Consider the following 12,551-nt stretch of genomic DNA (forward strand, 5'->3'; position numbering starts at 1 on the left):
CGACTAGGGCGGGGATTGAACTGCCAACCTGCTGATTGAAAGACGGACCTGGTCACCACTGACACACAGTCAATTACAATAACCCCCTAGTCACATGTGACTTTCCTCGCATATTGCATAATCAATTAATAGTTTCCTTTACGGTGTCATTTTTCCTCATTAGGAGTTAATAACAGACACTACTACACTGCTCTCACATCAGATACTGTGCACACGTGCATCAATGCAAGCCACTTGTCGGCTGATGCGAGGCCGTACCAAACAACTAGCCAATCAGAGCGCTCCTCCGTCTGTTGGCTGTGTTTCTAAACATGTATTCAAGCAGCTGCTATGTGCTGCACATACATATACGTCCCCGTCCATTCAAGTGCGTTGTCTAGGCCGCAACAAGTCTTGTATTTTGAGTTTGTCCTGAAATGTGCTCATCTTCCTGTTTTTCCCTCGAGCCTCATCCCTCGCTTTTTCTCTTTTTTCCCCAGGATAATCTGAGGCAATTAATTATGATTCCTTTGCCAAATGTGTTGCTGCTTGGCAGGACTCCGTACAGCGGTATGCTCTTTTATTTCTCACTATATGCTCTTTTGTTTCCGTGGTTTGAAGCCTGATTAGTATGTTTGCTCAGACTTAATAAGCACTGCATCGTTTTCCAATCACTCACCTAAAATAAGGACATAATGTAGATCAGTGCTAATTTGGCCAAACTAAAACTCATGAGAGAAAAAAAAGTCTATTTGACAAAAGAATACATCCGTAGAGCTTGAGAAAAACAATTTTACAGTTCCATCCAATTAAACTAAAGTGACCTACTGACAATAATGTCATTGTTAAATACATTTAGACATTTTAAACAATGCAAAATGTGTAATAATCTTTGTTTGTAACGATACAGTTTCTGATAAAGTTTGAATTAAATGTCATTCTATGAGTCTGATAAGCTCACTGCTTAGCGATGGTTAGGCGTTGACCCAAATTCACCAGCCAGCAGTTTATTCCACTTTAATCAATACCAGCAACACTCAGTACTTCAATCTAATAAGTCATATTTCAGATAATAAGCTTTTCTTCTTCTTAACAGAACAAAGTCTGGAGGAAATGAAGAAGCTTTTGCTTCTTCTGTTGGGCTGTGCAGTTCAGGTAAAACCCGACTATCTGGTCATTTCCTGGAACAGACAGACTGCATGAGACGTGGAGATCTAAGAGTGTTTCCTTTTTTTATTTTCAGTGTGAGAAAAGGGAGGAGTACATCGAGAGGATCCAGACACTTGACTTTGACACGAAAGCCGCCATCGCCGCACATATTCAGGAGGTATACGACTTTTTGATGAGATAACGACGCTATATTGTTCAGGAAATCAGTGTTTTTGTAGTAGCAAAGATATGATTGTTAGTTGCATAAATTATGACAAATACGGTCTATATAAAATTGTCAGAATTCGAAAAATGATTTATTCGGAAGTGAAAGACAAAACTGCTGATGTCACTTTTTTTTTTTACTGCATTTGGAGGAGCCTGGTTCCAATGTGAATTATTTCTTATAATATAACTGTCTTTCCATGTCGACCAGGTGACCCACAGTCAGGAGAACGTGCTGGATCTGCAGTGGTTGGAGTCCAGCGAAGTGCACGCGGAGGAGCTGGAGGTCGTGGCGAGGAACATGGCCGCGCACCTCCGACATGTGCTGGACCAGAGGGACACTCATCAAGAGGTATATATATATGTATATATATATATATACATATACAGGACTGTCTCAGAAAATTAGAATATTGTGATAAAGTTCTTTATTTTCTGTAATGCAATTAAAAAAACAAAAATGTCATGCATTCTGGATTCATTACAAATCAACTGAAATATTGCAAGCCTTTTATTCTTTTAATATTGCTGATTATGGCTTACAGCTTAAGAAAACTCAAATATCCTATCTCTAAATATTAGAATATCATGAAAAAGTATACTAGTAGGGTATTAAACAAATCACTTGAATTCTAATTAACTCAAACACCTGCAAGGGTTTCCTGAGCCTTGAAAACACTCAGCTTGGTTCAGTAAACTAAATCACAAGTATGGGAAGACTGCTGATCTGACTGCTGTCAGAGGACCATCATTGACACCCTCCATCAGGAGGTAAGACACAAAGAAGTTTCTCAAAGAGCAAGCTGTTCACAGAGTGCAGTTTCAAAGCACATCCACAAAAGTCTGTTGGAAGGGAAATGTGGCAGGAAACGCTGCACAACCAAGAGATGACCAGCCTTAACAGCATTGTGAAGAAGAGTCGCTTCCAGAATTTGGGGAGCTTCAAAGACAGTGGACTGAAGCTGGAGTCCAGGTATCAAAGCCACTGTTCACAGCAAATGGGCTACAATAGCCGATTCCCATGGTCAAGCCACTTCTGAACTCAAGACAACGGAAGAAGCGTCTGACTTGGGCTATGGAAAAGAAGCACTGGACAGTTGCAGAGTGGTCCAAAGTCCTCTTTTCAGACGAAAGCAAGTGTTGTATTTCATTTGGAAGTCAAGGCGCCAGAGTCTGGAGAAAGGCTGGAGGCGCAAAATCCAAGTTGCTTGAAATCCAGTGTGAAGTTCCCACAGTCAGTGATGGTTTGGGAGCCATGTCAGCTGCTGGTGTTGGTCCACTGTGTTTCATCAAGTCCAGAGTAAATGCAGCTGTGTACCAAGAGATTTTAGAGCACTACATGCTTCCGTCTGCTGAAAAGCTCTATGGAGATGAGGATTTCATTTTCCAGCATGATCTGGCACCTGCCCACAGTGCCAAAACCACCAGTAACTGGTGTACTGACCATGGCATTACTGTCCTCGATTGGCCTGCCAATTCCCTGACCTGAACCCCATAGAGAATTTGTGGTATTATGAAGAAGCTGAAAGACACCAGACCCAACAATGCAAATGAGCTAAAGGCCGCTATTGAAGCATCCTGGGCATCCATAAACCCTCAGCAATGCCACAGGCTGATTGCCTCCATGCCACGCTGCATTGATGCAGTAATCCGTGCAAAAGGATTCCCAACCAAGTACTGAGTGCATTAATGGACATTTCCAAATGTTTGATTTTGTTTTGCTGTTATAAATCTTTTTTTTTACTTGGTCTGAGGAAATATTCTAATTTTATGAGATAGGATTTTAGAGTTTTCTTAAGCTGTAAGCCATAATCAGCAATATTAAAAGAATAAAAGGCTTGCAATATTTCAGTTGATTTGTAATGAATCCAGAATGCATGACATTTTTGTTTTTTTAATTGCATTACAGAAAATAAATTACTTTATCACAATATTCTAATTTTCTGAGACAGTCCTGTATATATACATATACGTTTATATATAAATGTATATATTTAAATATATGTATTTATATATACATATATACGTATATATATATATATACGTATATATACATATATATATAAATATATAAACGGATATATATACATATATATATATAAATATGTATATACATTTATATATATAGGTATATACAGGACTGTCTCAGAAAATTAGAATATTGTGATAAAGTTCTTTATTTTCTGTACACCATTACATCTATTGCAAGTCAAGTGTCCTTGAGGGCACTGAACCCCAGTTGCTTCTCCTCAGCTTTCTTCCTTTTTTCTGCTCCTAAAATATTTGAGAGGGTTAATGCAGAGAACTAATTTCCTTTGGGGGTAATAAAAGTATATGTGTCATATAACTTGTAAACAAATAAATTTAAATCAAAATAGAATAAATAAACTGAATTGAATGAATTTAATGAATCCAGAGAATGCATGACATTTTGTTTTTTTTCCAATTGCAGAAAAATAAAGAACTTCATCACAATATTCTAATTTTCTGAGACAGTCCTGTATATGAATGTATATATTTAAATATATGTATTTATATATAATATATATATATATATAGGCGCTTCACGGCCCACTGCTCCTTGTAACTAAGGATGGAGTTCGTCTGAACTAATTATATTCCCCTTTAATATTATTAATATTTAATATATAAACGGATATATATATATATAAATATGTATATATATACATTTATATATATAGGTATATATACATATATATATATATATACATATATATAAATATATATATATATGGTTCAGTTCTTCTCTGAGTGCACAGACTTTAACAGGTACATTCTGAAATAAGTCAAATATTGCAGGGTTTGTATGGTCATGAAAAACCTGGAAAAGTCATGGCATTTTAAATCAGAAAGGTTTTGTAAAAGTCAGCAAAATGTGTTAAATTCACATATTTATTTACGCTGAGTTTAAAATAATTCATGTTATTAAAATAAAGACGATCAAAATATCATATGTGAATGCTTCTTAACTGAAAGGTGTGGTGGCCATAGCAACAGCAGCTCAGGGATAATCCACTATCATGTATCACCGAGAGTTCACAAAATGTTTGGTCGTGGAAATTTGGTTTTAAAGTCATGGAAAAGTTCTGGAAATCCATTGGTCAACATGTGCATGAACCCTGATATTAATCTGTGTCCTGTCCTTTCTGCAGACCATTGCAGAGCTGATGCAGGAGAAGGAAGGAGGGGTCAGCCTGCTCAATAGCCCCTCCAGCCCGCAGTCTGGCTGCTACTCTCCCAGCATGCAGCAGCAGACAGGTGCTCAACAACACCTGGCCGTGGAGCTGGCTGACTCTAAGGCCAAGATCAGACGACTGAGACAAGAACTGTGAGTACCAAACACTTCAAACTTCATTCACTAAAATCTCAAACACAAAAATGCTGTCGTTAAACAAGAAAGCCAATAGCAAAAAAAAGTGGGGAAAAAACAAAATATGAAAAATCATCGTGCAGCAAACACAAGGAAAACAGCTCCTCCCATGAGTTTCACGTCAGGATGGATGTCCCCGGGGGAACTGCCAATAGAGAGTGAATGTGAGAGGCAGAGAGAACAGATACTACAGGATGAGAGACGCCTCCGGGAGGTTGGCCCACATTACAGGTTCCATGGCTGTGCACCACCACTGACCCACATGGGCTCAGCATTTCAGCGAATACTGCATGTGCTTACACACACACACACACACACACACACGCTAGCCCTGATCTCAGGCCCATCGTTGCTCTCCTTCCCATTGACTCGGCTGTATTGTCCTCTCTCGTCGAGGCTCGGGTGGACTTCCTGCTGCCTTTGAGCAAACACAATATCACTTAAAGCGTTGTGTTGGCGATGGCCTGAGACGGTTCTTTCACGTACATAATAATATATATATCTGAAGCTGCATCGGTTTCTCTACAACGTGTGAGAAATACAAAATGTTGACGGGGCTTAAGAAGCTTCATGTTAAAGCTTTATTTTGTTGAGTGTGGTTTACAAGCCAGTAGCAGCAAACAACAGAGATAGACAGTTAGACGATACAAATACTTGAGGATAAAAAATGTAAAGAGACAAATACACAAGAGGAATTTAAAAAAAATTGTAAACGTTAAAAAGTAATATAAATGGGTTGTTTATCTGTTTGTATATGTCAACAAAAAGATGAAAAACAATGGAAATATCAGTTAAAGAACTTGTTTAATGTTTTATGTACCTGTCAATTTTTCCAAAGAAAAAAATACATGAAAAAAAAAGAAGTTAAATAGGATAGATGTGTGTGTTTTCATAGTGTAATTGTGTAAAGTTTCAAGTGTCTCAGTAATATTGTTACATTTTAGCAACTTTATATGGCAGGAAGTAGTTCGCTCTAACCTTTTTCCGCACTGCCCATCTGACCCCACCAGAGAGGAGAAGAGTGAGCAGATGCTGGACTGCAGACACGAGCTGGAGAACATGGAGGCGGAGCTTAAGAGGATCCAGCAGGAGGTTTGTGGTTAGAATAATAGACTGCAGCTCCTTCTGACGGTGGCTCACAGTAACCTCCTGGCCACCGAGGATTATACAGATTATTGCACACCGTACTTCGCTGCAGAGCGGTGCTTAATGACAGCAAATTTAAACCTCTGAACTCAGAGATACAAACAAAGCTTATATGGATTTGTCTGAACGAGCAGATTTCATTTGTATTGTCTGTTTTGACCGTGTGCAGCATGGTTCATGTATGTTTCCAACATGTTGATGTTTGCAGCTATTTTAGTCTTAGTATTTTCATGAACATGCTAGTTTTAGTCTCATTTTAGTTATTTTATCCTTCAAATGTTTTAGTTTTGTTCTATAGCTTTAGTCAACATCCACTCAAAATGTTTTTTATTGCTTAAAAAAAGCGATTTCTTTGAGTTTTTGATTTAGTTCCATCCAAGTTAGCATGGTTCATATGTATCAAACATGTTGATATTTGCAGCTATTTTAGTCTCAGTATTTTGATGTAAATGCTTATTACAGGGCTCGTACGGTCATGGAAAACCTGGAAAAGTCATGGAATTTAAAAATGATTATTTCCAGGAAGAAAAAAATGAAATCACAAAAATTTTGGAAAAGTCATGGAATTTAAAAATGGTTATTTCCAGAACTGGAAAAAGTCTTTTAAAAAAATGAAATCCCAAAAGTTTTGGAAAAGTCATGGACATTTTTTATATTCATATGTTCATTTACACCGTTTGATTAAAAGAATAAACATTTAGAAAAATATTTATTCTTTTAATCAAACTATTGTTTGTCTGTCATTTAAGGTGTTCTCATGCATACACCGAGATTTCACACCATGTTTGGTCATGGAAATTTGTTTTAAAGTCATGGAAAGTTCCTGGAAAAATCCTAGAAATCCATTGGTCAACATGTGTATGAACCCTGTTTTCAGTTTGAGTCTCATTTTAGTTATCTTTATCCTTCATATGTTTTAGTTTTGGTCTATATAGCTTTAGTCAACATCCACTCAAAAATGTGTTTGTCGCTTAAAAAAAGCGATTTCTTTGAGATTTTTATTTATTTCCAGCCATGTGTCAAATGTCCCTTTCACATTAAACATTTCAGTGAATCTAGTCCAGCCAAAACAACAAATGTGTCATTTTTTGTTAAAATAATTTCACATAACATTTTATTGTGACATTATCTGATGAAAAGCAGACTGAATTGAATACTGCTTCGTCGGTATGGCCATTTCAACCAATAATACTATTAAAACCAATAGTAATAAACTGACAACGACTTGTGCTGAGAGACACATGAAGACTTACAAATGAGAAAGAAGGATGCAGAGCGTCATAACCTTTCGCTATAACCCATGCTTCTGTCTGAACCATCACCAGAACTCCCAGCTGCTCGTAGACGCCCGCGCAGCTCGCGCCTACCGGGACGAGCTGGACGCCCTGAGAGAGAGAGCCGTGAAGGCGGACAAGCTGGAGAGTGAAGTGGGACGCTACAGGGAAAAACTGCACAAGATGGACGTCTACAAGGCCAAAGTGGAGGTTGTGATAGTCTTATAAAATGCTTTACCAGTTCATTTGTGATACTATATATTGTTTAGGGCTGTCAGCGTTAACGCGTTAATCTATGCGATTAATTTGTCCGCGTTAACGCACTAAAATATTTTAACGCAATTAACGCAAATTTTTTTTTTTTTTTTTTTTTTAAACCGCGGCAGTACGGTTTGACACTGTTTCCGTTTTTAAAACAATTATTTCTCCGCGAAAATAAGGAGCAGAAATCAGTTTAACTCGTGGATGAATCAGTCGGGTTTCCTCCTGCTCCTCCTTCCTCCCGTCTCCCCCTCTGATACACAGAGGAACAGAGGGCGACGTGTCGGGGGACACGGCGCGGAAAGAACTCGTCACACGAAACCTTCAACGTGATTTGTCAATCCGTTTGTCTGTCAACATTTTGCGAAAAAAACAACCAATGAACACTCAGTAAATCACAAAGGACCTCCCACCTCACAGGTTAGGCTCATTTAGCAGCCTGTCAGTCAGAGAACCAGAGAACACGGCGCGAGGACAATGAGCCTCATTTCAGAGCTGAGATTGTTCTGGAATGTTTGATGTATAACACGTGGGGGTGTGTCACATGCAAAAGACTTTAAACGAATTTAATTTATTTTGTAAAATGTATCAAATGCCCCCAGCCTCCAGAGGGTTAACGTGACATATGTGAATGTCAGTCAGTTACCAAGGCCACTGGTTCTGCTGCTGTTCAATGTTAAAGATGACAGGACCAATGGGGTCTCAATATACTTCTTTTTTTTACTAATCTGATGTTTCACTGAAGAAACAATTTATCATCCACGATATTAAATACCTCGCTGGCACTGTATATGTAGGAGCCTCTTTGAAAACACAGCTCTGTGTGAAGTTTTGTCTTTAAAAAGAAGGAAAACACTTTTAAGCGATTAATCGCGATTAATTAATCGCAATTTCAAAATGTGCGATTAATTAGTTAATTTTTTTGAATCGATTGACAGCCCTAATATTTTTTTATATGCTTGCACCCTCAGGGAATCACTGAATCCTGCAGCGATAAAATATTCATTCATCTTTTGGTGTGCTTCAGGAGCTAAAGGAGGACAACAGGGTTCTACAGGAGACTAAAGATGTGCTGGAGGATCAGTTGGCAGGCGGGAGGGCGCGCTCCGATAAAATCCACCAGCTGGAGAAGCACAGTCTGCTGCTGAAGGCCCGGGTCCATGACCTGGAGCAGGTCAGACCAGTGATGGTGGCAGTATTATTCAAAACCATCTAGAAATCAACATTGGATAACCCAAAAGTCCTCTTTTAGATCGTCCAATCAGTTCTCACGCTGCTGCTGATGCTTTGTCTCCCCACTTCAGGAGAGGGAGGCAGATCAGAGGCGCACCGAGGAGCTGCAGGAGGAGAACCTGGCTCTGTGTTTGGCTCAGAGGAGGAGCATGGAGGAGTCCCAGCACCTGGGCTGGGAGTTAGAGCAGCTCACCAAGACCACCGAGAAGTCTCAGGGTAAGAGCTGCTGATCCAGTAAGATGACGTAATGGGATGACTGCGTGTCCATCTTTCAATCCAGACCCGATCTGTCAATCAGGGGGTTGGCGGTTCAATCCCCGCCCTAGTCGATGTGTCCTTGAGCAAGACACTTAACCTTGAATTGTTCCCTGTAGCTTTGTCTACGGTGTATGAATGTAACATGATTCTAAGTCGCTTTGGAAAAAAGCGTCAGCTAACTGAAATGTAATGTAATAGGGAAATTAATAGAGGGTTTTGATTGGAATAGTAGGGAAGGGTAAGTAAGGAAATGCATATGTGAAATATGTATGTATATTCATCCATGTAAACATGCATCCATGAGCGCTTTATTAGAACTTCTTATCTCAGGGACATTTTTTTATTTTTTATTTCAGGGTCAGAAAAACCATATGGATGCATATTTGATGTTTCTACAAGCAGTTTGTATAGTGGATTATAAACCCATTGTTTCACCAAACAACATTTGTTATTCTTGGGAGTTTTTCCTGATCCGATGTGAGGTCCTGAGAGAGGGATGTCGTATGTGTACAGATTGTAAAGCCCTCCGAGACAAATTCGTAATTTGTGATATTGGGCTGAATTGAATTGAGTTGATTTACAGATTAATGACGCCTGTTCACAACTCTTTCATTCCATCTGTCTCAAGTCCACATCTCCTAATTTCCTAATTGGCCGCCATGTGTTTGTGTAAAGGCCAGCAGACTCTGAGCGAGGAGGTTAGCGAGAGGACCTGCAGTCGGATGCTGAAGCTGGAAAAGGAGAACCAGAGTCTCTTAAGGACCATCGAGGAACTGAGAGCCGTCTCGATGAACAAAAACACGCAGCCCAAACATGTCTGCCAGGTGGTCTGCAGCACCAACAATGGTACCTCATCCACAGATGAACCCGCGGGATTGCAAACTGATGTATTCCCACACTGTGCAGAGACACAGCAGATGCAGAACGGACATTCGAACTGTGATCAGCTATTCCATGCAGCAGATCTGGAGCGAGTCCAGAGTGAGATCCTCCTCACGGATAATCCAGACCTTCTTGTTCAGGAGAAAGGTCAGCTGGAGGATGCACACCAAGGAGACCATTTCAAAGAAATGGTGTCTGATCTGGAGGTCTTAGAAAACCATCACAATAGGCTCCATTGTGTTGTTGGCTCACGCGATCACTCCCCTGCCTCGAAGGGCAGTAGTCCCTGCCATGACAGCATCTTAACAGGTCTGCCAACGCGTTCCTCCTGTGCCAAAAAGCACACACAACGACTGGAGGCCAAGTGCAGGGCACTGGACACGGTAAACCAGCATCTACAGACTTCCCTCGATAACACAGGTAGGTTCTGTTGATCCAAAAAACACAAATCTACGTAAAAAAGATTCAGTCACGAAAGCGTACGACCCTCCCTCCATCTCTTTAGACAGGAACGGGTTCATATTTTCAGGGGTTCCGGTATAGCCAGCAGACATCTGGATAACAGAAGCCAAGGCTTCGTCTTCTGCACGCCTATTGGCAACTTGAGACGCGACGTGGACTTGTGAGAGATGTTATTGGCTAATCGCTGTAGACAGTGGCACAGTGGAAGATCAGGTTGTCATCAAATCAGAGAATTGAGGGTTTGATCCCCAGCTCCGCTAGTCCATGTTCCAGTTGTGATAGGCTGGGAATGAATGAATAGTATGTAATGTAAACCGCTTTGAGTGGTCTTAGGACTAGAAAAGTGCAACACAAATAATTGCATTTCTACTTCCTGTCAGCGACTTCCTAAACAAACATTGCAATAGGAGCTACAAAGGGGGCAAATTTGTACTAAAGGTCGATTTACATATATCTGCATATGAATATAAAGCTAAGGTAGTTAGGTAGCTAGCTAGCTAGGTAGGTATGCACGTAGGTAGGTAGGTTGGTAGGTTGGTAGGTAGGCAGGTAGACAGGTAGCTAGCTAGCGAGCCAGTTAGGTAGGTAAGTCGGTCGGTCGGTAGAAAGGTAGTTAGGTAGGACAGAAGGAAGAAAGGTAGGAAGGAAACAAGGAAGGTAGGAAGTTTACTTGTCGCTGGGTTGGGCTACAACAAAAACAGTAAAACGACTCAGCCTCCCTCCATCTCTTTAGACAGGAAGGTTCAGCGCCTGGAGGCAGAGGTTCAGGAGCTGGAGGCAGAAAACCAAAGTCTGCAGGCCACTTTAGAGCAACTTCAGATTTCTGCACGGCGACAGGAGCAACTGGAAACGGATAAGCAAAGCCTGGAGCAGGAAACCACAGTCCTGGAGAGGGAGAAGCGGCAGCTAGAGAAAGAGAATCGACGGCTCCGCCAGAAGGTAGGCAGGCTTGTGTTTTTGAAAGGGTGTCAGTTGCTTACCCAAGGTAGGGTCATGTTTGAAAGACTTTTCTACCTTTCTCTGTTTAGGCTGAAATCCAGGAAGCCAATTTAGACAGCAGCAGTGTTTTTATGGCCAGCCTGGAAAGGGAGATGCGTTTCCTCGTCAAGGAGGTGGAAGGGTTAAGGGAGACTGCTGAGAGGGTCAACGGCCTGGAGAGAGACAACAGAGAACTGACCAAGCAGGCTGCTATTGATCAGAAGACCCTGGCCATGCTCAGAGAGGTGAGGGGAGGAGCTCTGGGCTGTCTAGTTCATGCTGACAGAGTAAATAATCTACCCAGACAAACCCTGAAGTTTCACTGAAAATATGTGCATGTGTTTCACAGATTTACAGGATCCACAATTCTCCAAAAGTCCAACTACAAACAATTATTTAAAAAATGTATAGTTAAAAATACTGTAATATATATATATATATATATATATAATTTTATTTTGCATTCGTTATAGTAATGTAGCCATTATTCTATTGTATGTCCTTATATGAAGGACTGAACCCATTCCCCAGATCAAGTGCAGTGGTCTGCTGGTTCAATTACAATTAATTGATCAGGGCTTTAGATTTACATTAAATAGTAGAGAAATAATTCCTTAAAAAATAAGTATTTAGTTATGTGGATTGGAAATGAAGCAATTTTTTATCACAAATTAAACTTTTTTCACTTAATCTTGATTGTCGTTTCGATTTAAACTTCACTTACATTCTTCCTACCACTAGAACTAATCCCAATGATTTACAAACATACTTTAAAAAGTATTTAATGTGTAAAAAAAAGTGTTGTGAAATCCACATCTACTGTCCATCTTTAGGAGCTGGTGAGCGAGAAGCTGAAGACGCAGCAGAGATACAACGAACTGGAGACGCTGGCCCACGAGTTGGAGATGAGGGTTCTGAACCAGGAGAGTGCCGAGCAGGCTGAACAGGAAACACTAGACAACAGGTGCTTGGAGTTACCACCCAGAACCTTTTGAAGTGAACAAATTTCCCCTGGGGGATTAATAAAGTATATATCTATCTATCTATCTATATGATAAGAAATAAGGAGAGTTATATTGCCATAGTTGGGACTAAATTTCTTCGCTTCTCTTTGCAGCAGGTTCAAGATGCTGGAGTCCGAATTAGAGTCGTCTCTGAAAAGATCTCTTCAGATTAAAGAGGACAAGATGGCAGCTTTAGAGGCCCGTCTACAGGAATCCTCCAGCCTGAACCAGCAGCTGCGCCAAGAGCTCAAGACCGTGAGTCGTGTTATACGATTTCCATTTTTTGGAGGCTTGTTTGTGCCACATGTT

At 40.3% G+C, this 12,551-nt stretch overlaps 1 protein-coding gene across 1 annotated transcript in view; it reads left to right on the forward strand.

Moving 5' to 3' along the window:
* The window catches only part of LOC130190507 (girdin-like), a 30,160-nt gene that overhangs the window by 3,147 nt on the left and 14,462 nt on the right, over positions 1-12,551 (forward strand). Inside the window, 14 exon segments of the mRNA XM_056409955.1 lie at positions 480-549; positions 1,076-1,134; positions 1,223-1,306; positions 1,565-1,705; positions 4,527-4,702; positions 5,755-5,836; positions 7,216-7,374; positions 8,453-8,599; positions 8,730-8,874; positions 9,592-10,218; positions 10,994-11,199; positions 11,289-11,483; positions 12,072-12,202; positions 12,356-12,497. Coding sequence (XP_056265930.1) covers positions 480-549; positions 1,076-1,134; positions 1,223-1,306; positions 1,565-1,705; positions 4,527-4,702; positions 5,755-5,836; positions 7,216-7,374; positions 8,453-8,599; positions 8,730-8,874; positions 9,592-10,218; positions 10,994-11,199; positions 11,289-11,483; positions 12,072-12,202; positions 12,356-12,497 — 2,364 coding nt within the window.

Source organism: Pseudoliparis swirei, chromosome 24 (assembly GCF_029220125.1).
Source record: "Pseudoliparis swirei isolate HS2019 ecotype Mariana Trench chromosome 24, NWPU_hadal_v1, whole genome shotgun sequence".
Classification (NCBI taxonomy): domain Eukaryota; kingdom Metazoa; phylum Chordata; class Actinopteri; order Perciformes; family Liparidae; genus Pseudoliparis; species Pseudoliparis swirei.